Source organism: Pungitius pungitius, chromosome 8 (genome assembly GCF_949316345.1).
Source record: "Pungitius pungitius chromosome 8, fPunPun2.1, whole genome shotgun sequence".
Taxonomy (NCBI): domain Eukaryota; kingdom Metazoa; phylum Chordata; class Actinopteri; order Perciformes; family Gasterosteidae; genus Pungitius; species Pungitius pungitius.
The window spans coordinates 3,809,271-3,835,422 of NC_084907.1; the positions used below are offsets into that span (position 1 = coordinate 3,809,271).

Genomic DNA, 26,152 nt, shown 5'->3' on the forward strand with positions numbered 1-26,152 from the left:
GTAAACTTATTTTGTTTTCTAAGTACAGCTTTATGATGACCTGGTTCCAGGGGGTGGTTAGCCTAGCTTAGCACAAACCATGGAAGCAATGGGTAACTGCTAGCTTGTTTAAACATCTCAAACTCGTCGCCGTCTATTTCTGCGGTCCTCCTTTCACAGCTCTTGGGTATTGAGTATTCAGATGTGTTGGTCAGATTTCCCGTGCGAATCTCATCCAGGATTAGTAGCTATGCATAAAACTATGCACTTTCTAAAGTATTAAAAAAAGCCAGCAGGCATCTTTCAGCAAGGACACCACCATTCATGAGACGGAAATTCACTGTTTTATTTTTCAATGTAAGTAACTCAGGCACTTCAGTAGTTTCTTAACCCAAAAGGAAATCTGGCAAGTGATATGAAGTCAATTTGTGAAATTTGATTTCATATCCCCTCAGAAAAATATTTTTTTTTACTGCTGTATTTACTTCTCTAATCACTGGTTGTAAAACAATGTGAAACTATGACAATAATTAAACAACAACATTGTATTATGGGGTTTTGGAGAATTCAACAAAATCAACCAAATGTTCTTAACATATAATGAAACATGACACAACCCACCGTTCAATAATAAACTTTGATTTTGTTTTAATTTACAGCAAATACTGAGACACAGTTTAAGTCGATATGAAGGAAACCGATCAAACAACCCTAATTATGGATTTACATGATGCTCAGTTGTGGATCATTTTACGTTAAAAACAGCTTTTTGAGAAGTTCAATTGAGAACTCTCAGATGCTAAATCCAAGAGGCCGTCTCGGGTTCATCGGGTGCAGCTCTGGACTTCATTCTGAGTCTGAGAAGAGCAGGAAGCCGCTGAAGATGATGCTTTTGTCCTGCGTGTCTCGGGTTTCAACGTCCCTCTGCTGGTCCCTGAAGGACTCCAACCAGACCTTCTCTCCAAGTCTCAGCTTTAAGACCACGCCGCCCGACAGCACCTAAGAAACAACGTAGAGCACAATCACCAGACAAAGTTCCGGAGGGGCAGGAAAAGTGTATTACACACTGTTTTTAATTGGATTGGCCTCTATACAACAGCATCAGCAAGAAGATTGACATTAATCCTAAATCCCTCTCGGAGAATCTAATTCCCACAAAAACCCGACACATAGTCAGAAAACACAATTTTTTGAGTGAGTTTAAGCTTCAAACTACAAAACCTAACTGAGTTGAGTCTGGTGAACATTGTACACATGAGTGTATGGTCTCAATCTGTAGCTTCAAGTCTTCTTCAATACACCATGATGTTCATTTAGTAAAATATGGTCCATTTAGCATATTGCATCTCTCGCCGAATCGTCCTTTGAGGTTTGTTGTGTTGAATTTGATTTAATAGTAAATGAAGATATTTCTAGAACTGACTTGATCAGTGTTCCGATTGTAATCACAGAATCCCAGCTTCTCCCCCAGAGCGTCACTTTGGATCCCCAGACACACGCTGACCTGAAAAAACACAAAGAACAACTGTAATGCATTGTGAAAACGTAGCATTTAGCATCATTAGCCGCCGATTACCAGCAGTTTAAGTATTCTGATCTTTTAATTACCTAAAAGTACTAATGCCACACTGTGATGGTAAAAGTCCTGCATTCAAAACCAGTGTGTTACCTTTGCCATCGAGTGGAAGGTGAAGTAATAAACACCGGGTACTCTGCAGGTAAAATGACCTGTGGCTGCGTTGAAGTCCTGACCCTTGTTGACCACGGTTGTCTGGAAGGTTACTACCTGATTAACACACACACACATAATAAGAAAATCTCTTAAGTTACTTTCCAGCGCTAATTTTCTAAAGAGAGAGTGAGAGAGGTGTGCTGGACTAAACCTGCTGTAGAGGAGGATAACGGTTATCAGTCCTGATCACTGAGAAGGCTGAGCCACCCTGCTGAGCGGAGAGCTGTCCACCTAGAACAAACCACACACACACACTCATTTATTGGACATTTTCGGGACTCGATTTACAGCCATTTCTTGGACACACTTACCCAAACCGTATAACTGTAACCTGAAGGTAAAACCAAGCTTTCACCCCCAAATTTAATGGTTTAAGTTACTGGGATTACATTTAACCCCCGAAAGCAAGGCCAGTCCAATCAACGTTCTGTGTTTTTACATAAAGCTGCAGTACCACATGTCAACACTGGGGGCCGATTTGGCCGAATGAAAGATGGAAATGACTAAAATTGTTTCCTCTATATTCCCCTCTATAAAGTTACTTCTCGCATTCCGGGCAAGGGTACAGCTAGTTAAATTTATTTTTATTCAGTTGTGACCATAATTCAATTGTTATGAATATAATTTTTCTGTGCAATATTCCAATGTCTGTCCTCACCAATCAATAAAGAGATATTTCTATTGAATTTTCAAACCTATTCCTAATCCCTAAATGCAGCGATCTTAACCTTTAATGTTTTCACTAAGAAAACCTTAAGGGAACAATTATTTATTTTAATTTTTTTTTGGGGGGGGGGGATTATAACATAAATCAGAAACAATTACAATAACAGCTCAACCAATTAGTAGAGATGTCTAAATCAGATTAAGATAAGATAAATACATTTTCCAATATATAGTGTCTCAAAAGATTCTCTGCTCTGCTCTTCCTGCAATCTGAGTCTTACATTTGACCTTTTAATCGGAATTAGGTTCCACTATATTCAGGGTCAGATTTGGTTTCATCCGATTTGAGCTAGCACGATATGAATTGTAGGTTGTCGGGGTCGGAAGTCGCGTCGTTACCGTGGAGGATGCTCTCCCCTTCGGGGCCGGGGCGTCCGACGGCTCCGTGGGCTCCCGTCGGCCCCAGATGCCCGCTGTAACCTTTAGGGCCCATGACCCCCTGAGGGCCGCGACTCCCCACCTGCCCTTTCAGTGCCGGCAGGATGCCGACATCCACCGGAACGTTGCCCGTCACAGCTGGAAATAAACAGACAAAAGAATCTCTTTACATCACCTAAACTCATTTTCACAGGATTTAATTTCTGTTATATGTTATTTTTTAATTAATTTACCTTTTTTTCTAAAAGTAAATATAGATTGTTCTTTGCCTCACTAAACAATAAAGCAGGAGGTCGCTTGTACCCGGCTCTCCTTTGTCTCCCTTCGCTCCGGGATATCCGTCTCTGCCCGGAGGTCCTGCCACTCCCGGCACGCCGTCCGTCCCTCTGCAGCTCGCATCGCATTGGCCGGTCGTCAGAAGTGAAGCCACGCCCACCAGGACCACCATCTCATAATAACCGCCCATAGTCCGGGAGAAGAAGGTCTGAAAATAACAAGAAACTTCACAAAGTTTAATCTAGCACTTTTTATACAATATATTTCCACTATGATTAAATTGAATAATGTTGAATACTTAGTAATAGTTAAAGAATAAAGAATAGGTAATAAAAGAATAGATCTGGAATAGAATAGGCAATCAAGTATTTGACAAAATATAAATGTGAAATTTTAAGAAAGATTCAATGGTTGGTTGGGTTAATATTTTGTAAATGCTAGCATACATAAAACAATTATATACAATTAATACAATTATATATTATAAATACAGTAACACTATGTAATAATAATAAAGTGTTAATAAACTTACTTCTGAGTTTGGGCTTTGAACTTAGCTGTAATGAGGTAGTTAACCTTAACTTTACATAACGTTGAGTTGTGTATTTTTTTTTTCTCTTACAGTATAAGTATTAACAATAATGTCGATTGTTGGGAGAGATTATTTTTGCTTACCAGCAGAGATGAGGAGCTGCGAGAAGAAGACGGGTTTTCCTCTATTGGTGATCAGATCTCACTGACTGAAACACACACACACGCACACACAAGAGAAAAAAAAATCTGGAGGGAAATGAAACCGGCGATGTGAGAGAAAGATTTGTTCAAATTCTCTAATTCTTGTGCCAATTCAACAAAGACGTTTTAAACCCCCGTCTGTTGTGTTAAAACAAGAAACTTAAATCTGTACATGCAGCATGAGGCAATGATGAAATAAATGTCAATTAATACCTGGTTTGCATCTAAACAGATCAATTAGCACATAATATTACTTATTACTAATCACATGTGACCACAAAGAGAGAGTAAGTGAGATTATGACTTCAAACAGCTTCACAAAGAAGGAAAAAACACTTCAACAGTCACCCGACAACCAGACTCATCCAGGACTGAGTGCCATGTTTCCACGGTAACGATCGCTGTAACAGCGGACTAGTGTACCAAAAACCCATGGAATTAATTTAATAATGTTTCGGAATTAATAACGAGGAGAGAAATCTTTATTGTCCTTTCAGTTGAGTGAGAACGGAATGCTACCAGCATTGTGTGAGGCTGTTTGGAGCGCCCCCCCGTGGTCGCACTGTGCCGCAACAGCAGACCGACTGTAAATCATAATTTAATATTGTGTTGAGTATTTGTTCACTGTTTCCGCCACTCAACTGAATATCAGGGAGAAATATTGTGCTTGTGCACCAACATTTGTTTTTCAATAGGAGGCTTTACCAGGATACAAACATACGTTTTATAAAATAGATCCATTATTATATAATGTTTGAGGCTGGAATCAAACCGGACTGAACAGAAGCGATCAAACCAGAATTCCAAATCCCTACTTTGTGTCCGACTTCACCTTGACTAAAAATAAATAACAAATTGTAGGACTTAAATTGTAAGTTATAAATCGGCTTATTTTATAAAATTTCACTTTCTTGTTCTTTTGAATTTGAATCCCTATGGTTGAAACGCACTTACTTACGCACTTTGGGATATTTTGATCCAAAAACATGTCTTCTTTCGGAAAGTTTTATTTTTACCACATTCCCCTTAAAAATAGAATGTATTCATAATGTATTGATCACATCTTGAAAACCATAAAGTAACTTATTGAGCTTTACCAGCTGCTCCCAAAACTGAACATATGACTGCAATCTTATATAAATACACAAACACGGGCCTGTACTCAAGAAAAATAAAATAGTACTTGTTGTTTATTTTTATCCACGAGAAAAACATTTTAATAAATCACATTTCCTTGATGTAGGATACTTTCATTTCACACACATTTTAAAGAACCATTTCTAGGGACCATAACCATTTCCTGTTGGCGTGTGGTGTGTTGTGTTGCACTGTGGGTCCATGTGGTCACAGAGTCAAACATCTTCTCACAGGGTTTAGTGTATGTTTAAATCAAGGTTCCTCATTTTGAAGAAGATAAAGAACAGATGCCATCTTCTCACTCATTGCCCCTCTTTGTTAATAGATAATAAACACCCAACACACACACACACACAGACACCTTTTGTGTCATTCCAGCTTCTGCTATTGGTCGGCTTACGACCAATCACGTTGCTCGTGCCTCACCTCACACCAAACATTACTCCTGCGTAGAGGCTTCATTTCTCACAGCTTTCACAGGAAGTCCACGAGGCCTCATCTGATCTCACATTCTCTTCCTGCAGGTGAGGAACTTCTTCTTTTGTTTTTTTTCATCACACGCAGCTGACACACCTCTTTTAGAGCAGTAAACGACAACAGAGTGTCTCCTCTGCTCAAATCCTTCACATTCCAAAACAACAAAGGAGCAACTATAATATAGTGGGCTGTTTGTCATTTTTATATCATAAAACAAACGTAAAACAAAGGGCCAAAGGATATTATAATGAATAATCACGTAAATAATCATATTTCTCGCTATGTAAATAACTTTGCGCGCCACAAAGCTGTATTTTACAAAAAAGCCAACAGGATTTAAAGGCGTAGCAACATGCACATGAGTGACGCAGTGAAGCGTTGGGTAAACATAAGGCAACTGTGAGAGTGGACAGGACATCATAGGAAATAATCATCATGGCAACACTGACGTCTGATTGCCGTGTTCTGAGGAAGTCACGTGTTGCAGCACAATGGCTAGTCGCTTCCACAAAATCCTCTTTGTATGTCTGCCGCCTTTCTTTTAAATGATCTGTTGCATCCAAACAACAAAGTCTTTTTTCGAATGCAAAAAAAAAACAAGATGGCTCCGACCATGGAGCAAGTCAGTAATGTTAAACAATTGTAATATTATTATATTAATTATGTACAATATGTTGTTGTTACAGTCGATAAAACATTACAGACTTGTTGTTAGTTATGTTTGTACATCTGTTGTTTTATTCAACAGGCTTTTGCTTTACAAATGAATGTTAATAATATAATATTCATTATATTCATTATAATATTCTGAAGGATCATAAACCTGTTGGAACAAGTCAGAACGAAGGAATACCTCTTTGGGGAATGAACTTGTCCACTTCACTGCTAACATGGGTATTTGAGCCAAAACCGAAATCTAGGAAACCAATACTACATGTCTTTTCGTTTTTGATAAAGTTTTCATCCAATATAACTGTTGTGTATACTCTTGATTTATTAATTAGGGCCATTACATTTCCTAAATAATACAAATATAATAATAATAAATGTTATAATTCCAAAATTGAAATACATATTCCACTTTAACAAGCTGGAACTGACATTTTTGCTTCAACATTGATTACATAATTATAATAATAGTCTTAAACCTAAATGATTGCATATTTTCATAAATTAGGTATCAATGAATTATTATAGTCATCATCATATTTAGTTAACATTTTGAAAATGAAAGGATGCAATTTAATAAAGTAAATACAATTTTCTATCTTTAGAACTTTTTCTTAAGCTAAAACTATGTATATTTTTTAACTCAGGCGAGTTGAGTGAGTGATGTGGCTGTTAAAACAAACACACACACACACAGCATATACACTATTACCACAGCTGCGTTCTCTCTCTCTTCTCTTTTTTAAAGCAACAACCATGAAAATAGCATCGTTCAACATCCAGAGATTTGGAAAGAGCAAAGTCTCAGACCCAGAAGTCCTCAAACTTTTGATTAAGGTAATAAAGACAAGTGTGAAACTGAAAGTTTACTGACAAACTTGAAAGGGAACAAATGTGTCCCTCCTTCCCCGCCAGATTGTGTCTCGATATGACATAATCCTGATCCTGGAGGTGGTTGACAAAGCTGGAGACGCCGTTAAAACCCTCCTGGATGCACTAAATACGTGAGTACATGCTTTGTTTATGCATTTTTATTATTAAATCAGGCGGCAGCCTACGGTCCCAAAGGGGAAGCCAGTGCTCTAGAGCAGTGGTTCTCAACTGGTCTGGCTCTGTGTCCCACCATCATCCCTTAATGATGACAAGACCCATGCAAAGGCCCGCGACCCACTACAAACGGGTCGCGACCCACCAGTTGAGAAACACTGCTCTAGAGCCTTAAAGCTTCATTCTCTGTAGTGTACACCAAGGGGCGACTACTTTGGTCCTATAGAAGTAAAATGACTACACTCTCTTGATTTATTCCCTCAGAAAACATGGTAAGCAAGAGTTTATGGTTTCAATCTCTAGTTTCAAGTCTTTAGTAAAGGTTTGTTCATTCTGAGCCAAATCGAGCAAGGGATGCTTGCGAGGGCGTGGGGGAGGGTGGTCGGGGAGGGGTGTAAAAACAAAATACAAAGGCTGATGGGAATCTCAGTATTTTGACTTAAACTGAGGATGTGAATGTTGTGGTGGCGTACAAAAAGGAAAGTAAAGAATGACAAATGTCATTAAAATGTGTGTCCAGAGCCAACGTGGAGCATCACTACACCATGAAGATCAGTAGTCGCCTGGGCCGCACACGCTACAAGGAGCAGTTCATGTTCCTGTACAGGTGAGAGCTCACCTGCAGATCCTTACTGAGTCTCATAGTCCAAACGAAGACCCTGAGGTGAGTCGTAAACAAATCAAAGCCCGAACAAAGACTTTGCGGATCCTCATTGCCTGATTAGCTTCATATTGAGCCTCCGATCAGCAGCATGTGTGTGGGTCTGTGTGCAGGGATGACCTGGTGGACCTGGTGGGCTCCTATCAGTTTGATGACGAGGAGGCTGAGGGAGGAGACATTTTCGCCAGAGAACCCTACATCCTGCAATTCAGATGTCTCAATACAGGTAAAAAAAAGGTCCAGAGGTTCAGTGTTCTCCTCAACAACGTGTTACCAGACTTTGGTGTGACTCTAATCTGCCTCCCCCCCCTCCCACAGTGCTGAAGGACCTGGTGATGATCCCTGTTCACACCAAACCAGATGACTCAGAGAAGGAGTTGGACGAGCTCTATGACGTCTTCCAGCACGTCAAGGAAAAATGGAAGACCGATGTGAGGAAACAAAATGACCAAAACTGATAGATCAACACTTTAAAACGTTGACTTGAAGTTGGTTTTGTGAGATACAGAAAAACGTGACTAAATTTCTAGCACTGAATATTTATGCATTGAAATTATGTATCTGAATGTTTTTCAACATGAAAATACTGCAAAAAATTCAACCGCAAAAAATTCAACCACAAAAAATATAACAGCAAATAATTCAACCGCAAAAAATTCAACCAAAACATCCGGGACATCAAGGAAGAACAATCAATTCTAGATTCAAGCAATCATGCTGTCGACAAGCCGAAGTTGTATCAAGTGCTCGCTCCTTTAGCTTGACGCACGCTCCTGATCTTGAATCTAGAATCGTTTGCTCTTCCTTGAGGTCCCGGATGTTTTGGTTGAATTTGTTGCTGTTGAATTTTTTGCAGTATTTTAACGTTGAAAAACATTCAGATACATCATTTCAATGCATAAATATTCCGTACTAGAAATTCAATCACGTTTTTCTTTCAAAACCTGATGACACAGATTTACTTCCATACAGTTGGATCAACAGTTGAAATAATGAATATTAAAAACAATTGAAAAAGGTCAGTGGATAAGTTATTGACATGAAATAGTGAAACATTCTAGAAACATGGCATTAAAATACAACAAGAAAATGGCTGAAACCCAAATACAAACAATTGTTAACCGACCCATGACATCAGAGGAAGAACAACAACGACAGAAATAAAATGTCAGATTGGTTTGATTTGACGTCTGCAGAACGTAATGATCCTTGGCGACTTCAACGCAGACGGCCTCTACGTCTCTAAGAAGGAGATGAAGCGCATTTACTGTGAATGTAAATATATAGTAGAAATAAACCAGCTGAAGTTGTTAGCGAAAACTGATGGATCAAGTTGAAATAATTAATGATTTTAGATAAAAACGGTGAGTGGATAAGTTATTGACATGAAATAGTAAAACATTATAGAAATATAGCGGTAAAATACAGCGAGAAAATGGCTGAAACCCAAATACAAACTCCATTAAACTTCCTAAAATATTATAAATATAGATAATCGTTAACCGACCCATGAAATCAGAGAAAGAACAAAGACAGAAATAAAATGTCAGATTGGTTTGATTTGACGTCTGCAGAACGTAATGATCCTTGGCGACTTCAACGCAGACGGCCTCTACGTCTCTAAGAAGAAGATGAAGCGCATCCGTATCCGTAGCGACAAGAACTTCCACTGGCTCATTGGAGACGACGTTGACACCACGGCAAACACCGGAAACGACCACACCTACGACAGGTACACACACACACACACACGTGAAACTAACACAATAATAATCCTTAAATAGAATCAATTGAAAGGGATGTGCTCTACAAAGTAGAGATGTTTGAATTAGCTTCACCTGTTAGCTTAGCTTAGCATAAAGAGAATAAACCCATTACCAGTCTTAATGCTAAACTAAGCAAAAAGCAGACTATAAAGAGTGTAAAGCTGTTACCAGTCTTTATGCTAAGCTAAGCTAACTGGCTGCTTGGAATAGCTTCACATGGACATAAATTGCATTTAAGTTTCAGAAACAAAATGTTGCCTCAAAAGTGTCAAACAATTTCTATAAATGAACTAAAGTGAAGATGAAGTGACACTTGTCTACTGTCTAAAAGTTTCCTCTATGGTTTGTGTTACTGTCTCTGGGGGTCTAGATAAATGTGTTTGTAGTTTTTGTTACATGTTTCCCTCCGTCTCTTAACTGTATTCATTGTATTCGTAGCGAGGTTGTTTCCAGGTACAACCTAAGTACTGTCAGTAAAGTCCCCACTGTGTCTGTCTGCAGGATCGTAGTCTACGGAGACGACATGTTGGACGCTGTTGTCCCCAACTCCGCCAAACCCTTCAACTTCCAGGAGGCCTACGGACTCAGCACAGAACAGGTCGGATGGTTTCTTCTGCTTTTTTTTTTCCGATGGCTGCTAACTTTTTTATAAGAGCCTTCATTTCTTTTATCAGACCTGCCGTTGGTCGCAGGTTGTGCCTCCTCTACTTTTTTCATTTGCAGCACCAGCACCATGTGATCCGTACTAAGAGTGTTGATCTGGTTAATATAACCAGTGAGTTAACTCCAGCAAGCATCTAGACTGCGACTGGTAGACAAACGTTCTAAAGCATTAAATAATATTCTATAATATTCTATATTCAAAGACTATTTAGAGACGCGCTGTCTTAAGAGTTTCATGTATTCTGCCACACAAAAAAATGTGGCTCGTAAAGTTATGCTAAGCTAAGCTAACAGTATCAACACAATGTGTCTTCCAGACTCTGAAGGTGAGCGACCATTACCCCGTGGAAGTGGAGCTGAAGTCCACGACGTGGAGCGGGGGGGCAGGCGAGAACCTGCTGGAGCTGAAGAGGGGGAACCTGCTGCTGGAGAGGGAGAAGTTGACCCTGGAGATCCAGATTCTGCGGTTAAAGAAGGCTAAGATGGATGGCGGAGATGAACTTTGAACTCGGGAGGCCCCCCCGAAAGAAAAAAACGCACTTGAATGGACAATAAAACACCATCTTGAATATTGATCACCTCTGGAATCTCAGCTGGCTCCAGATGTTCTTTACCTCACCATTGAGAACTCGTTGCAACTGAATCAAGAGCATTTTATCTTTCTTCTCTGAGAATTTCTTGATTCGACAGCTAGCAGACATGAGTCTGGACTCGATGGAGGCTTCACAATACTTGTACATATGTGTTTTATTACAGAAATAAACGCCCAGGGTCCGGAACCCTGTGTTTGACAGTGATATAGAAGGAGAAGAAGAAGGTCTGAAAATAACAAGAAACTTCAAAAGAAGTGTAGTTTTTAGCACTTTTTAATACAATATATTTCCACTATGATTAAATTGAATAATGTTCAATATTAATAGTGAAAGAACAAAGATTAATTATTAAGAGAATAGATCTGATATAGAATGGACAATCAGGCTCAAGTGCTGTGATCCTACAGGGGTCGGGTCTAGTGTGCGACCTCATTAAACCAGAATTCCAGATCCTTACTTTGTGGCCACATACCTGAGCAAACACGACAAGTTGCATCATGACCCCCAGAATGTAAAAACAAAAACACACACGAGACCCGACAGGCTTTTTTTAAAGCTTTACCGGCTGTTCCCAAAACTCATGAACATATGGCAGCAATCTAATATAAATGCACACACTCCAAAAGTCCTGATAAGAAAAATAAAATAGTACTTGTTTATCCCTGAGAAAAACATTTTAATAAATCACATTGCCTTGATGTAGGATACTTTAATTTCACACACATTTTCAAGAACCATTTCCAGGGGCCATGACCATTTCCTGTTGGCGTGTGGTGTCTTGTGGTGCATTGTGGGTCCATGTGGTCACAGAGTCAAACATCTTCTCTCGGGGGTTAGTGTATGTTTTAATGAAGGTTCCTCATTTTGAGGGTGATAAAGAACAGATGCCATCTTCTTACTTATGGCCCCTCTTTGTTCATAGATAATAAACACCCAAAACACACACACACACACAGAAACCTTTTGTGTCATTCCAGCTTCTGCTATTGGTCGGCTTACGACCAATCACGTTGCTCGTGCTCACCTCACACCAAACATTACTCCTGCAGAGGCTTCATTTCTCACAGCTTTCACAGGAAGTACACGAGGCCTCATCTCCTCCTTCTTCACTCTATTTGGTGCGTGTCGGGGAAAACTAACCGGATCTCACATTCTCTTCCTGCAGGTGAGGAACTTCTTCTTCTTCTGTTTTCTTTGACACATCTCTTTTAGAGCACTAAACAACAACTGAGTGTCTCTTCTGCTCAAATTCTTCACATTTCAAAACTACAATGGAGGAACTAAAAATCATGTGACTGAAGTCAGCATTAGGAAGTCAAGAAGGAGTAGTTGAGTTGTGTGTGAATGTTCAGGTACTTTGGTACAAGTGCTCTACTTCCACTTTTATTACTTTTTACATGAAATATTTTGCGTTAATGGAAGAAAAAAGTTTTTCCTTTTCATGTGACAAGCTGAATAAACTCTTGAAAAATCCCCTTGCAACAGGTGAAAAGTTCATCGCCACAAAGCTGTATTTTACAAAAAATCCATAAGGATATAAAGCCGTTAAAATGCAACATGCACATGAGTGCCGCAGTGAAGCGCTGGGTAAACATACGGCGACTGTGAGAGCAGACGAGAAGTCATAGGAAATGGTCGTCATGGCAACACCGAGATCTGATTGTGGTGTTCTACGAAAGTCACGTGCTGCACCACAGTGGTTAGTTGCTTCCACAAAAACATCTTTGTATGTTGGAGGCCAAACTGCCGCCTTTCTTTTAAATGATCTGTCGCATCCAAGCAACAAAGTATTTTTTGGAGTGCAAAAAAACCAAGATGGCGAGGCTTTGAAACTTCATGGATGTGACATCACAACGACTTATGTACACTGTATAGGGGCTGTTTGTCATTTTTATATCATAAAAAAACGTAAAACAAAGGGCCAAATAATATTATAATGAATAATCACGAAAATAATCATATTTCTCGCTATATAAATAACTAAAATAAATGACTGAAATAAATATTTGTCTAAATAAATATTGACTTCTCAGTATATTCAAAACTGTTTTCTTCAATGTATGAAACATATTGAGTGAATTCCTGTTGGTGAAATATTTATACTCTTACTTGAGTATAAGAAAGTGTTGTAATAAAAGTAGACATTACACAGAATTGCCTCTTTCATAATGTTAACCTATGGTAATATTATTATATTGGTGATATACAATATGTTGTTTTTACAGTCGATAAAACACTACAGACTCGTTGTTAGTTATGTTTGTACATCTGTACGAGCTTTTGCTTTACAAATTAACCTTAATAATATTCTAAAGGACCCTAAACCTGTTGGAACAAGTCAGAATGAAGGAATACCTCTTTGGGGAATGAACTCATCCGCTTCACTGCTAACATGGGTATTTGAGCCAAATCCCGAAATATGAATAGGCAATCAATACTACATGTGTTTTCGTTTTTGATAAAGTTTTCATTCTGTGTGAATGTTGGGTATTTTCTTTATTTATTAATTAGGTCCATCACATTTCCTAAATAATACATGAATATTAATTATAATAATAATATATGTTATTATTCCAAAATTCATGTACATATTCCATTTTAAAAAGCTGGAACTGAAGTTTTAGCATTTTTCAATAATGGTTAAATAATAATAATAATAGTCTTAAACCTAAATGATTGCATATTTTCATAAATTAGGTATCAATAAATGGTTTTAGTTAACATTTGAAAATGAAAGGATGCAATTCAATAACGTAAATACAATTTTCTATCTTTAGAACTCTAAAACAATGTATATTTTGTACTCAGGCAAGTTGAGTGAGTGATGCGGCTGCTGTTAAAACACACACGCACGCAGCATATACATGATTACCACAGCTGCCTGGTTCAGACACAAACTAATTTATCATTAAACCAGTAACATTTCAGTTCTCTTGTCTCTTTCTTTAAAGATTTTTTTTCTCTGCAACAACCATGAAAATAGCATCGTTCAACATCCAGAAGTTTGGAAGGAGCAAAGTCTCAGACCCAGATGTCCTCAAAATCCTGATTAAGGTAACAAAGGCAAGTGTGAAACTGAAAGTTTACAGACAAACTTGAAAGTGAACAAATGTGTCCCTCCTTCCCCCCCAGATCGTGTCTCGATATGACATCATCCTGATCCTGGAGGTGGTTGACAAAGCTGGAGACGCCGTTAAAACCCTCCTGGATGCACTAAATACGTGAGTGCATGCTTTGTTTATGCATTTTTATTATTAAATCAGGCGGCAGCCTACGGTCCCAAAGGGGAAGCCAGTGCTGTAGAGCCTTAAAGCTGTATTCTCTGTAGTGTCCACCAGGGGGCGACTCCTTTGGTCCCATAGAAGTCTATGAGAAAATGACTACACTCTCTTGATTTATTCCCTCAGTAAACATTGAAACTAAAGATTTAGACCATCAACATGAGTTGGCCCATTCAGAGTCTAATAGACCAGGGGATGCTTTGGGGGGTGCCAAACCGGTTGTTTGTGCAGCACTAAAAACAAAATACAGAGGTGGAATCTCAGTATTTTGATCCAATAAAAACGAAGATGGTGCTCCGAGGTGGCGCTAGCAGAAAAGTCAAAGAATTACAAAAGCTAAAATTGAATCCTATGTGTCCAGAGCCAACAGGAAGAAACACTACACCATGAAGATCAGCAGTCGCCTGGGCCGCGCGGGCTACAAGGAGCAGTTCATGTTCCTGTACAGGTGAGAGCTCACCTGCAGATCCTCACTGATTCTCATAGTCCAAACAAAGACCCTGAGGTGAGTCGTAAACAAATCAAAGCCCGAACAAAGACTTTGCGGATCCTCATTGCCTGATTAGCTTCATATTGAGCCTCCGATCAGCAGCATGTGTGTGGGTCTGTGTGCAGGGATGACCTGGTGGACCTGGTGGGCTCCTATCAGTTTGATGAAGAGGAGGCTAAGAAAGGAGACGTTTTCGCCAGAGAACCCTACATTCTGCGATTTAGATTACCCAAAACAGGTTAAAAAAAAGGTCCTGAGGTTCAGTGTTCTTCTCAACAACGTGTTACCAGACTTTGGTGTGACTCTAATCTGCCTCCCCCCCCTCCCACAGTGCTGAAGGACCTGGTGCTGATCCCTGTTCACACCAAACCAGAGGACTCGGAGAAGGAGTTGGACGAGCTCTATGACGTCTTCCAGATTGTCAAGGAGAAATGGAAGACCGATGTGAGGAAACAAGATGATCAACACACTGCTGGTGTACCTAGTTTACTGTGAATGTAAATATATAGTAGAAATAAACCAGCTGAACTTGTTAGCGAAAACTGATGGATCAAGTTGAAATAATTAATGATTTTAGATAAAAACAGTGGAAAACGGTGAGTGGATAAGTTATTGACATGAAATAGTGAAACATTATAGAAATATAGCGGTAAAATACAGCGAGAAAATGGCTGAAACCCAAATACAAACTTCATTAAACTTCCTAAAATATTATAAATATAGATAATCGTTAACCAACCCATGAAATCAGAGGAAGAACAAAGACAGAAATAAAATGTCAGATTGGTTTGATTTGACGTCTGCAGAACGTAATGATCCTTGGCGACTTCAACGCAGACGGCCTCTACGTCTCTAAGAAGAAGATGAAGCGCATCCGTATCCGTAGCGACAAGAACTTCCACTGGCTCATTGGAGACGACGTTGACACCACGGCAAACACCGGAAACGACCACACCTACGACAGGTACACACACACACACGTGAAACTAACACAATAATAATCATTAAATAGAATCAATCGAAAGTGATGTGCTCTACAAAGTAGAGATATTTGAATTAGCTCCAGCTGTTAGCTTAGGTTAGCATTTTGATTAAGCAAAGAGTAGTCTTTAATGAGTGTAAACCTATTACCAGTCTTAATGCTAATCTAAGAGTAGACCATAAGGAGTGTAAACATATTACCAGTCGTTATGCTAAGCTAAGCTAAGAGTGGACTATAAAGAGTGTAAACCTATTACCAGTCTTTATGCTAAGCTAATAGTGGACTATAAAAAGTGTAAACCTCTTACCAGTCTTTATGCTAAGATAAGCACTTAGATTAGCTTGGCATAAAGCGTATATACCTGTTACCAGTCTTTATGCTAAGCTAAAGTAAGAGTGGACTATAAAGAGTGTAACGCTGGCTAAGCTAAGCTAACTGGCTGCTTGGTATAGCTTCACATGGACATACAGTATATTGCATTTAAGTTTCAGAAACAAAATTTCTATAAATGAACTGAAGTGAAACTTGTCTACTGTCTAAAGATTTCCTCTATGGTTTGTGTTACTGTCTCTGGGGGTCTAGATAAATGTGTTTGTAGTTTTTGTTACATGTTCCCTTGCGTCTCTTAACTGTAATTATTGTATTCATAGCGAGGTTGTTTCCAGGTTTAACCCGAGTACTGTCAGTGAAGGCCACACTGTGTCTCTTTGCAGGATCGTAGTCTACGGAGACGACATGTTGGACGCTGTTGTCCCCAACTCCGCCAAACCCTTCAACTTCCAGGAGGCCTACAAACTCAGCGAAGAACAGGTCACTTCCAATGGCTGCTAACTTTTTTATAAGAGCCATCATTTCTTTTATCAGACCTGCTGTTGGTCGCAGGTTGTGCCTCCTCTACTTTTTTCATTTGCAGCACCAGCAGCTTGTGATCTATACTAAGAGTGTTGATGTCTAACTGTTAATGCATTATACCATAATCTATATTAATATAAAGATTTACAGACGTGCTGCCTCAAGAGTATCCTTCCGCAGAAAAAAATGATTGATCAGATCTTAAACTTATGCTAACAGTATAAAAAAATGTTTCCTCCAGACTCTGAAGGTGAGCGACCATTACCCCGTGGAGGTGGAGCTGAAGCCCACAGCGTGACCTGGGACTGCCCTCCACTCAGCAGGCTCATTTTAGTGCACCTATAGGCTGACTTTTACGGTATTAAAAATGTAACCGGAATAAAAGCGGACAATGACTGAAGCACGTGTACAGGACCTCTCTGGCCACTCTTGTCCATGAATTGAAATATTTTTAGTCTATAAATTTAGATATCTCCAAAATAAAAGTCCTATATTTTCAAGATAAAAAAAATGTCTCCATATTTAAAAAAACAATTTTCTCAATAAGTCCAAAGACTAAGATGTTTCAAGGACCTCACTGGCTACTTTAAGTTTATGTTCAAAATGAAAATTTCTCCATATTTGAGCTGCAATAAAAACAATTTTCTCAATAATTCCCAACAACAGCTTTGTCTTGTTGAAATAAATGACGTTTGTTATATATTGTTAAAAAGACTTGTGTCCTTTGTGTCCTCACAAATGTATGATTATACTCTAACCCAGCATTTACTGTTTGAGAGCCATCCCATTTTGTTGAGTTTCGTGACACAAAGGTCCTACAGAGAGGACGGGTTATGAACTGATTGTGTGGGAGCCTAACATTTTCACATGTCTTCACTCTATATGTACAGTTGGTGGCGCTGTCCTTGGGTCCTGTGCTCACCTATATAAGCAAATAGGTTATTATTGGCACAAACAAACTCAAATAAAGAGAAAAGTGATATTTTTGTAATGGTAGGAGACAGGTTTCTCATAAAATATATTTCTCTAACTCTAGAAATGCAGATTTATAACTGAAGAAGTTTGAACAGCAAATGATTCATTTAAATGGATACATGAGATTTAAAACAAACTTGATCACTTCTGCTTCATGGTTTGGACTCTTGAGATTTCATTTCCAGTTACAGAAAAAGCAGTAAATACAAAAACTTTATTAGCATCTCATCCACTTACAATACATAACAATTCTGAAAGATCTCTGGGTGATGTGTTAACGTTTTACATGGAAATAAAACTTAGTCAGGATTCATCCCCATTCTTTAAACTGCAGATGTGGGTGTGAACAGCGAAAGCACACCGGAGTCTTCTCGGCCAGGAGGTGTAGTGGCGAAGAGAGTCCGCTCTTACTTCTTACCAGACTTCTTGATGCCGCTGCTCCCTGGAGGAGAAAAAACAAAGTTATTTGTTACCATTGTGTGTGCGTGACAAAACCTCTAATAGGACTGTATTAATGATGTGATTTTTTGTACATTACATAGTTGTGTTGGTTTATAACTACATTAATCGGATAAGAAAAAAAACAGCTTTGATATTTAGCACAAATGGTTAGGTAGAAAGTAGAAACGCTGCGTTGGACAAACGCAGTGCAGTAGAACTAGGATAATGTAGCATGAAATACAACTACTCGTAAAGTACTTAAAATGGACTTGAGTGAACGCAGTTTAATCACATGAAGATGGAAATGTAAGACAGGTGCTTTCGGGGGACGTGTGTCTCATTGCAGAGCGACATCCTCCTGTTCTCACCTAGAGGTCCTTTCCCGGAGGCTTTGGCCTTCAATGCCTCCATGGCCTTCTGGTCGTCCTTTTGCTTCTGCTTAAAGGCGACATCATCCTGCAGAGACAGAAAGAATGTTGTGCGGTGTTAGAAATGAAGATTAAAGAATGCAAACACTGACTCAAGGACGTGAAGATGGTTCTTGTTTAAAGAACATATTCTAGAATTGTTGACAAAAAAATACAATTGATGAAAATAATGGTGCTGTCGGAGGACACTTACGTCATCCATTTCCTTGGACTGTTTCTTGGGCGCCTTCAGCGGTTTCTTTTTGCCTCCTTTGGAGAACAAAATACTAAAATGTTAACAGCTCAATTGGAAATATTGTTAACGTTAGCTCCTTTAAACCATCAATTTTCGGCCAAAATTGTAAGAGATGACGATAGCCACATAATAGATTGGTATTAGATGTGATCCACTCGTGGATCAAACCAATCGAGTGGACACAGAAGCACATATGTAACGTACGTGTAATCACGTTAAATTGGTATTCAATACAGCGTGGATGTTTCTTGTAAATTGGCCCTTATAAGACACTTTACAGGCCGAATGTGTCACAAGATCGCAGCCCTATGTGATCTACAAAATTGTTATTATTACGCGTATATTTCATGAAAGAAAAAACAACTCTGTAACAGCGGCAGACGTTGAATGTAGTCAGGCGAACGATGATCTCGCGCGTCACGCTCTTTGCTAGCCGTTATCTTGCTAGCTAACACACCCGGTAAAACATGTAGCGATGCGCTTTGTCACGTTGCCTTTTATTCGTGACATTTAACCAAACAACATCTCACCTTCTCTGCCGGACATGTTTCAAACTCGCGTGGATTGAGGTAAAGAAATAAACGCTGTTGTTTTAACTGCGAACACTTCTTTCTAATCCGCGCTGTCAGGACCCCAGCTAAACCGGAACCGGAAATAGAAGGACGCTTTATGTGCCTGAACGTAAATTAGCTCTTTCATTTGACATCAGGATGCTAACTAGTTAGCCCGAGTTAGCCTAGAAAAAACTACGTCGGTGTGCCATGTGGGCACTGACAACATTGAAGAAATCAGGTATGTGTACTTTCCATACTTGTTTAATGATTTAAACTGTCACTAATGTTTTTTAGACAACAAATGAATCTGTTTACCGGTAAATGTTAGCAACGTGTGGCTAAAAGGTAGTTAGTGATGAAGCAGCGAAGTAAAGCTAACAATCAGATAACCTTGAAGGAAAATGTGTGTTTAGCGTTAAGGTGTAAATTACTTACATTATTGACATCTGTAAATGTGTACTTCTCCAATGTGTTGGTTGTCCTTTTGTTGTATCAGTCAGTATTACTAAGTTGTGTATGTTAACTACAGTGGAGTCAGACCCACAATGAGAAATGACTGCTAACGTTACCACTGAAAGGAATGCACAGGAATGTGACGAAACAATGCAAGTATAATCAGCAATGTGTACTTAAATTAAAGGTAGAAGGAACCGTAGTGAAAGGATTCGTGTAAAAGCAGTATCTTACTTTTATAACTCGTTGGACATGGAGCTCAAGCTGGAAACATTCAATGTGTGATATATTTATCTTTAAAATGTATTCGTATTAGAATATACAAGAGCACCAAAAGGAAAAGTACCCACTTAAAAGTATGCATTTATTCATTGTAACAGAAATAAATGTCTGTATTGTACAGTAAATACAAGTATAAGTACCTCACATTTGTTCTCAATTATATTATCTGAGTTTCCCAGGTATTTAGCTAGTGATAAAGTACATGTGTATCAATCATTTTAAGTTGTTTCCCTCACAGACGTCTGTTCCAGTCCAATGTGTTTCTGCGGTGAAATCGAAGGTTGAGACTTCCAGCTGCTCTTCTGACCGCTGCCCTCCTCGATGAGGTATTCATGCACAAAGCAGCAAAGACCTGAACCTTCGCCGCCTTCCCTTTGACAGAAAGAAGTCCAAACTTCAGAGGATGTCAAATAGTTTTTGACAAACCCAACAACCATCACCCCAAAGATGGTTAACGCTTCTGTTTGATTTGCGTCTCTCAGCTGATGATTGACAGTGAAGCCTGACTAAAGTTTTGATTGTTGTTCTTTTGTAAACGTTCGTATGTAAACGTAACAGGAATAATAACGGATCATCTGATTGTAACACGCGTTTCTCCCAGTGTAAACTCCGGCGTTAATGCTTTACATGATGTTTGTTGTATTATAATTATAGAGAAAGAGGAGCAAATATAACTCGGATACTTTGGGTGTAGCTTAAACATCTGATCAACAGATATGTAGTTTCTCCAAAATGCTCAATTGTTTACTAGTGAAATGTTCACATGTCTGATGGAAATCAGAATAATCCTGTTAAAATAATGTCAAAATGGCCGATTGGTCAACTAAAATGGGGGGGCGGAGCTAATCCACATGTTTTTAACAGGTACCGAGGAGCTCAGATCTGCGTCCGGGCTGGAGCCTCGTGCCGTCTGTCCCGTCTCCCCCTGCATGGATCTCAGCCCGGCACAGTCGCTCTGGTCCGAACCTACGCTGCTCAACAACAGCCCGCCGCCCCCACACCCACTGACCCCCCCCCTCCTGATGGGAAGAGCACTGCTGAGGTGGTGAAGGAGCGCACCCTGGTTGCATTACAGGTACAAGAAACAACCTCCACCTCATTCGAGCTGTAGTAACCATTTTGTAGTAAATGTTTAATTATCATCTGATACTAGAAAGCTGATGTCCTTCCCCGTCTCTTCCTGCTTCAGCATGCAGGTGAGTTGGGGCGGCAGTGGGGTCAGAGGTCGGCCCAGATGGCCACAGCCTCGGCCAACTACTGGTGGGGAAGGTACGAGGAGTTTGTCGGGCTCAACGAGGTCCGCGTGGCCCAGACCAAGGTCACAGAGGTCAGTAGGAAGCAGGAAACGGTGTGTGTGTGTGTGTGTGTAGTCATTCAAACAAACATCTGCAGGCTCTTTGAGGCCTCTCTAGCTTAATTATGTACCGAGAGAGAGCCTCTAAACTGTGCGTGTGCGTGCCTCTTCCAGGCCGAGGCAGCCTTCATGGTGGCCAGAGGGATGGTGCGCGAGGCTCACGGCAGCTTGGAGGCCCTGCAGGTCCGGCTGAAGGAGGTCAGGGACCGGCTGGACCGGGTCTCCCGGGAGGAGGCTCACTACTTGGAGCTCGCCACGCAGGAGCACAAACTGCTGCAGGTAAGGACCCGGTAAAGATGGAAAGTAAAAGCAGACCACTGAGAGCAGGTTCCACACCAACACGTCAGCTGAAATCTTCCTCCACCTGAACGATGGCACCGGTGTTGAGTCCAATCGGAGGAGTCTGTTGAAGGATGAACTTGTGTGTGCAACAGATCCGTTGACTCCTCGTTCCTTCCTCCTGACATCAGGAGGAGCGGCGGCTCCGCACGGCGTACGAGAACGCAGAGGGCTCCGAGAGGGAGAAGTTCGGCCTGTTTTCCGCCGGCGTCAGGGAGAGCCACGAGAAGGAGAGGACGAGGGCGGAGCGCACCAAGAACTGGTCCGTCATTGGCTCGGTGCTGGGCGCCCTCATCGGGGTCATGGGGTCCACGTACATCAACCGCGTCCGGCTGCAGGTAACGTTTCCTCGGGACGCTGATGCATGTTTACGATCTAAAATCTAGGACTTATAATTTTGTGATGTTCTCTGTATCCGGGGAGTTTATCCGTATCAGCGCGTCAGCAGGACACCACTGAGCTTTGATCGTTCACCTGGTCCACCCGTAGGAGCTGAAGAGTCTCCTGCTGGAGGCCCAGAAGGGTCCGGAGAGCCTGCAAGAAGCCCTGAGAGTCCAGGCCGGAAACCATCGCTCCCAGCAGGCCGAGCTGCGGGCCATCATCGACCGCCTCGGGGGCGCTCTGAGCGACGCCTTCACTCAGAGAGACGCCGAGGCTGGGGAGAAGAGTGGCCCCGCCCCGACGCCGTCGGCCGCCCCGACCCTTTTGGCCCTGAGAGACCTCCAGGTTGGCAGCCGGAAGGCGGAGTCCATCCTGGAGGCTCTTCGGCCGCAGGTGGGGCAGCTGGAGCAGGGCCTCGGGCGGGTCGAGGGCGAGTTGACGTCGTTGAGGAGGCTGCTGGAGACCAGAGCGCACGCCGCTCAGCACGCCGCTCGGCCACAGGTAGCAGCCCCCGTGAGACCAGAGCCACCGGAGAGGGAGGACCGATGGGAGTCGGAGGCGGCGGTGATGCGTCTGGAAGACACCCAGAGGACACTGGGAGAACGAATCAGGACAAACAATCTTTACAACGCCGTGTTCACCTACACCGCCACCGCCATCACCATCTCTGCCGTCTACCTGCTGACCAAAGGAACCGGTTAGACTCGACGCTCGCGCACCTGCTCATGGGACAGATGATCGAAATGAATTATGTCAGAATTGACTGAAAGTAACGCAGTTTCAATAATAAACTGCTTACTGGAGATCATGTACGACTGCTGCTGCTAATTCTGTGATCTGCAGATAAAAGTTAATTATTTGCCATCACATCAATTAGTGTGTGTCATTTTAATCAGGACTTTGACAAATAATAACACCATATTTTCCTGTAGCTTATATAAGTATCATCACAGTCTCCCAGAAGTCAAGATCACCTCTTTAAAGTTCTTCAAACATTGCTGATTAACCGACAGATGGAGCTGTGTGCTAGTTTGGAAAGAGACTATTTTATTTGGGAGTTTATGACTTTTGGATTATGAGGCAGGACCAACCATCAAACGAGGTCATTGGGAATGTTTCAAAAACTCAAAAGAATAAATGATTCCTGTTATATAACATGAGAAAATCATAACAGTTGACAAACTGGAACCAGTTGTGTTTGTGCCTTTTTCTCTTGATAAATTACACAAATTAAATTAAGTGTGGCTTTTCACAAATTTTCAAGACCAATTTGAGAAAGTCTCTTCGGAGTAAATATAAAGGTAGAGTTCCGTAACCACACGTGAGAATGTGAACGAGGTTCTTCGGACACGGTTGCTAACCTACTTGAACATACTTGAATGTGTTGTGTTTGTCATGTTGTTAATCATTACATTAAATAATTTTGTTTTGTTTGCTTCTAAAATAGAAAAATATGAAGTGAAATGTTTTAAAACGTTAATTCTCTGTAGTGACCAGCAGGGGGCGACTCCTCTTGTCCCATAGAAGTCTATGAGAAAATGACTCTACTCTTGATTTATTTAAATTGGCTAGAATTAAAACATTTCTCTAATTTCTACATAAAACAACGAACCGGCATCAACTTTTATAATTATTTCATGTGCCTCTGCACATGAAATAATTATAAAAGTTGTATTTGTTGTATTTGTACTTCGTTACTGTACTTAAGTAGACATTTTGGGTATCTATACTTTACTTGTAGTACTTTTATACTTTTACTTAAGTAAAAAGCTTGAGTTGATACTTTCACTTCTACAAAAGTATTTTCAAAACCTAGTATCTATACTTCTACTTGAGTAATGAATGTGAATACTTTTGACACCTCTGTTCATGTGTCACACCAGCAGAGAGCAACACATCATGTGACGTGAGCTGAAAGTCCACTTCCTTGAATGAGCTCAAGCTGTAGCTGCTTCTTCACTGTAGCTGCTTCACTTTATACCCTGAAGTAAGTCCTTTATCATTGAAGGGAGATAATGCTTCAGACCCCAGGTACATCAGAATGGAATATATTATGAGAAAGAAAGTGTACTTTCTATTAGTATGTTCATGTAACATAGTCTACAATGTAAATAAAACAGATATCCTAATTTTGAATAAAGTGATTCAGTGTAAATCTGTATGAATGAAATCAACTCTTTGATGAAAGGTGAGCTCTGGAGTTATTAAAAATGTTCGGATCATAAAAATCTAGTAATCTAATTCTTAACGCGGTTTAAAAGTAATTTTCGTATTTATCTGACACGCTGCACAAGTAACAGATTTAAAGAGAATAGTTTTATCTTCAGACCTTCAGACCTTTGGTTTAAAACTGTTTGAAGTGCAAATCCACTGCAGCAGGTGTTGGGTCTTTACTTAGCTCTATGACACTCTCACACACACACACACACACACACACACACACACACACACAGATGTCAAGATACACACACTGAGGCTGCGATGCCAGAGGATGCCATGCAGATAGTCAACGACCTTCGGATTAGAGGACCACCAGATTCCCCTCTGAGGTGAAGGGGATGAAGGAAGCACACGCACAGGTAGGGAGGGAGAGAGGAGGAAAGAAGGAAATACGGGAAGGAAAGAAAAAAGAAAGACAAACAGGAATGTGACAGTGTATCCTGATCTGATGTCTCCAGGCAGATTAGAGGTCAAAGTAATAAAGGAACCAAACTATTGCATGTAAATTAGGAATTAGTCTGTTCCATGTGGTTCAGGAATTAGACTGATCCATGTGGTTCAGGAATTAGATTGATATACTGTATGTGGTTCAGGAAGCAGGAATATGGAGCTTGTTCTCTCTCAGTCTGAAGCCTCTGAAGAGACACTCCTCACCTGTTAAACATCAGAGTCTCCTCGCAGGTGTTTAGGAGGACTTCATGTGAGTTGAAATCCTGAATGGTTTCATCACCTGCTGCAATGGAAAGTAGGATGTTTCTGAGTGAGAATAACATGTAAAACAAAGATCTGTGTGATGCATTTATTCCCGCTGGAGCCCCCAGAACTTCATGAGGATCCTCAGGTGAGACCTCAAGCACTGACAAATGACATATATTTGGATATTTAAGTTCCTGTTGCTTTTATCATGCAAGGTGCACTGAAGACGCCTCACGTTGTTTTGTTTAAATACTTTTTGGGTTGCTGCTCGCCGATGAGCCAAAACACATTTCCAAAGCACAGCTTTTGATTCGTTGTGTGACATTTAAAAACCTGTTCAAACAAGCTGGAGGAGTTAAAAAGTGATAAATAATTGCACAGTAAATAAAATCTCAACGTTTTTAAAAATCCTGCAGGATTTATTCACTTCCTATTTCCTGGTTTTGGTCAATGGGTATTTAAAAGTTTGTTTTTATTGGTAAAATAATACATGTAAGCAACCAGTCATGTGATCATTTCATGTTTTACCACCAGGTTTATGATGTTGTTTCTTCATCACATTGTAGATGAGGGAGAATTTTGTTCATGTCATGTGACCCTGTTAGCTCAGCATAAGAGGCTAAAGGACCCGACAAACATGACAATGTTTACACACACACACACAGACACACTCTAGCGTTTTATGAGACAAGGCTCATAAAATCGTAGGTAGCAGAGGATTTTATTACCAGCTTCTACATTCACATTTGACTTTTTCATTCACCATTTGAAAGCTTCTGAACTCTAAATCAATCACTACATTCCCATATTCCCATATATTTTCTATTACGAAAAAATATATATCAGTGTAATAATGCCTTAAAGGAGTGGGGGAATGTAAACATGGTTTGCAGAATTAAATATCTTCTCAAATGCAAAGTGTGATGCAAATATCGGGAGTTGGAATCAAGAAGAGTTTTTCAGCTCATTTAGTTTATTATTATTAATTATTAATCTGTTCACCGAGTGTGAAAATACCTGCTTTTTCAAAACAAGGCACTAAAGAAGTAAAAGATGACTTGTGTGTTATTTAGCTAAAGAATGAGGTTTTGTCGGTCCAGACTAACCCTCTTAAGGCCTCCTGAATCACAACCAGAGGTCTTGCCTCAACTTTCCCCATTCATGGCTCAAAGTACGTTTAAGCTACAAAGCTGCTTACAGCGAGCAACAAAGTTCACAGCTAGATAGAAACAGTAAAAATTAAAAAGGACTCTAACTGGAAAAACAGACTCAGGGATCATGAATTAAAAAAGATAATGCAGAGCAAAAATTTGTAAAGACAAACAAATTCTACCCGACTCAGAAGTTACG

General features: G+C 40.3%; 5 protein-coding genes across 8 annotated transcripts; 3 read left to right on the plus strand and 2 right to left on the minus strand.

Annotated features, from left to right (window-relative positions):
- Positions 1-300: 300 nt before the first annotated feature.
- Positions 301-3,842, minus strand: LOC119229775 (complement C1q subcomponent subunit C-like). 4 transcript variants are annotated; one of them, XM_062564059.1, is made up of 7 exons: positions 3,767-3,842; positions 3,119-3,316; positions 2,777-2,953; positions 1,863-1,942; positions 1,649-1,765; positions 1,403-1,483; positions 301-978 (listed from the first exon to the last, which is right to left on the minus strand). In XM_062564059.1, exons 2-7 carry the CDS (start codon positions 3,279-3,281, stop codon positions 826-828), a joined length of 771 nt encoding a protein of 256 aa, XP_062420043.1. In that variant the 5' UTR covers positions 3,282-3,316; positions 3,767-3,842; the 3' UTR covers positions 301-825. The 4 variants fall into 4 exon arrangements, with proteins under 4 accessions (XP_062420043.1, XP_037346369.2, XP_062420042.1 ...); XM_037490472.2 differs by having other exon boundaries at positions 3,119-3,299; positions 3,767-3,838; XM_062564058.1 differs by lacking the exon at positions 3,767-3,842 and adding an exon at positions 3,624-3,748.
- A 1,580-nt stretch (positions 3,843-5,422) lies between these two features.
- Positions 5,423-11,035, plus strand: LOC119230071 (deoxyribonuclease-1-like). The gene is made up of 9 exons (XM_062564151.1): positions 5,423-5,487; positions 6,858-6,946; positions 7,025-7,113; positions 7,677-7,763; positions 7,931-8,043; positions 8,136-8,248; positions 9,392-9,549; positions 10,085-10,181; positions 10,564-11,035. Exons 2-9 carry the CDS (start codon positions 6,866-6,868, stop codon positions 10,750-10,752), a joined length of 927 nt encoding a protein of 308 aa, XP_062420135.1. The 5' UTR covers positions 5,423-5,487; positions 6,858-6,865; the 3' UTR covers positions 10,753-11,035.
- Positions 11,036-11,905: 870 nt separating this feature from the next.
- On the plus strand, positions 11,906-17,080 carry LOC119230075 (deoxyribonuclease gamma). Its single transcript, XM_037491067.2, has 9 exons — positions 11,906-12,004; positions 13,791-13,893; positions 13,972-14,060; positions 14,482-14,568; positions 14,736-14,848; positions 14,942-15,054; positions 15,417-15,574; positions 16,306-16,402; positions 16,686-17,080. Exons 2-9 carry the CDS (start codon positions 13,813-13,815, stop codon positions 16,740-16,742), a joined length of 795 nt encoding a protein of 264 aa, XP_037346964.2. The 5' UTR covers positions 11,906-12,004; positions 13,791-13,812; the 3' UTR covers positions 16,743-17,080.
- Positions 17,081-17,618: 538 nt separating this feature from the next.
- tma7 (translation machinery associated 7 homolog) lies at positions 17,619-19,184 on the minus strand. Its single transcript, XM_037491079.2, has 4 exons — positions 19,054-19,184; positions 18,482-18,537; positions 18,229-18,316; positions 17,619-17,861 (listed from the first exon to the last, which is right to left on the minus strand). The coding sequence occupies exons 1-4, from the start codon at positions 19,067-19,069 to the stop codon at positions 17,827-17,829; spliced, it is 195 nt and encodes a 64-aa protein (XP_037346976.1). The 5' UTR covers positions 19,070-19,184; the 3' UTR covers positions 17,619-17,826.
- Positions 19,185-19,201: 17 nt separating this feature from the next.
- ccdc51 (coiled-coil domain containing 51) lies at positions 19,202-23,496 on the plus strand. Its single transcript, XM_037491048.2, has 7 exons — positions 19,202-19,315; positions 20,051-20,138; positions 20,677-20,887; positions 21,002-21,139; positions 21,281-21,445; positions 21,637-21,843; positions 21,995-23,496. Exons 2-7 carry the CDS (start codon positions 20,134-20,136, stop codon positions 22,586-22,588), a joined length of 1,320 nt encoding a protein of 439 aa, XP_037346945.2. The 5' UTR covers positions 19,202-19,315; positions 20,051-20,133; the 3' UTR covers positions 22,589-23,496.
- Positions 23,497-26,152: the final 2,656 nt, after the last annotated feature.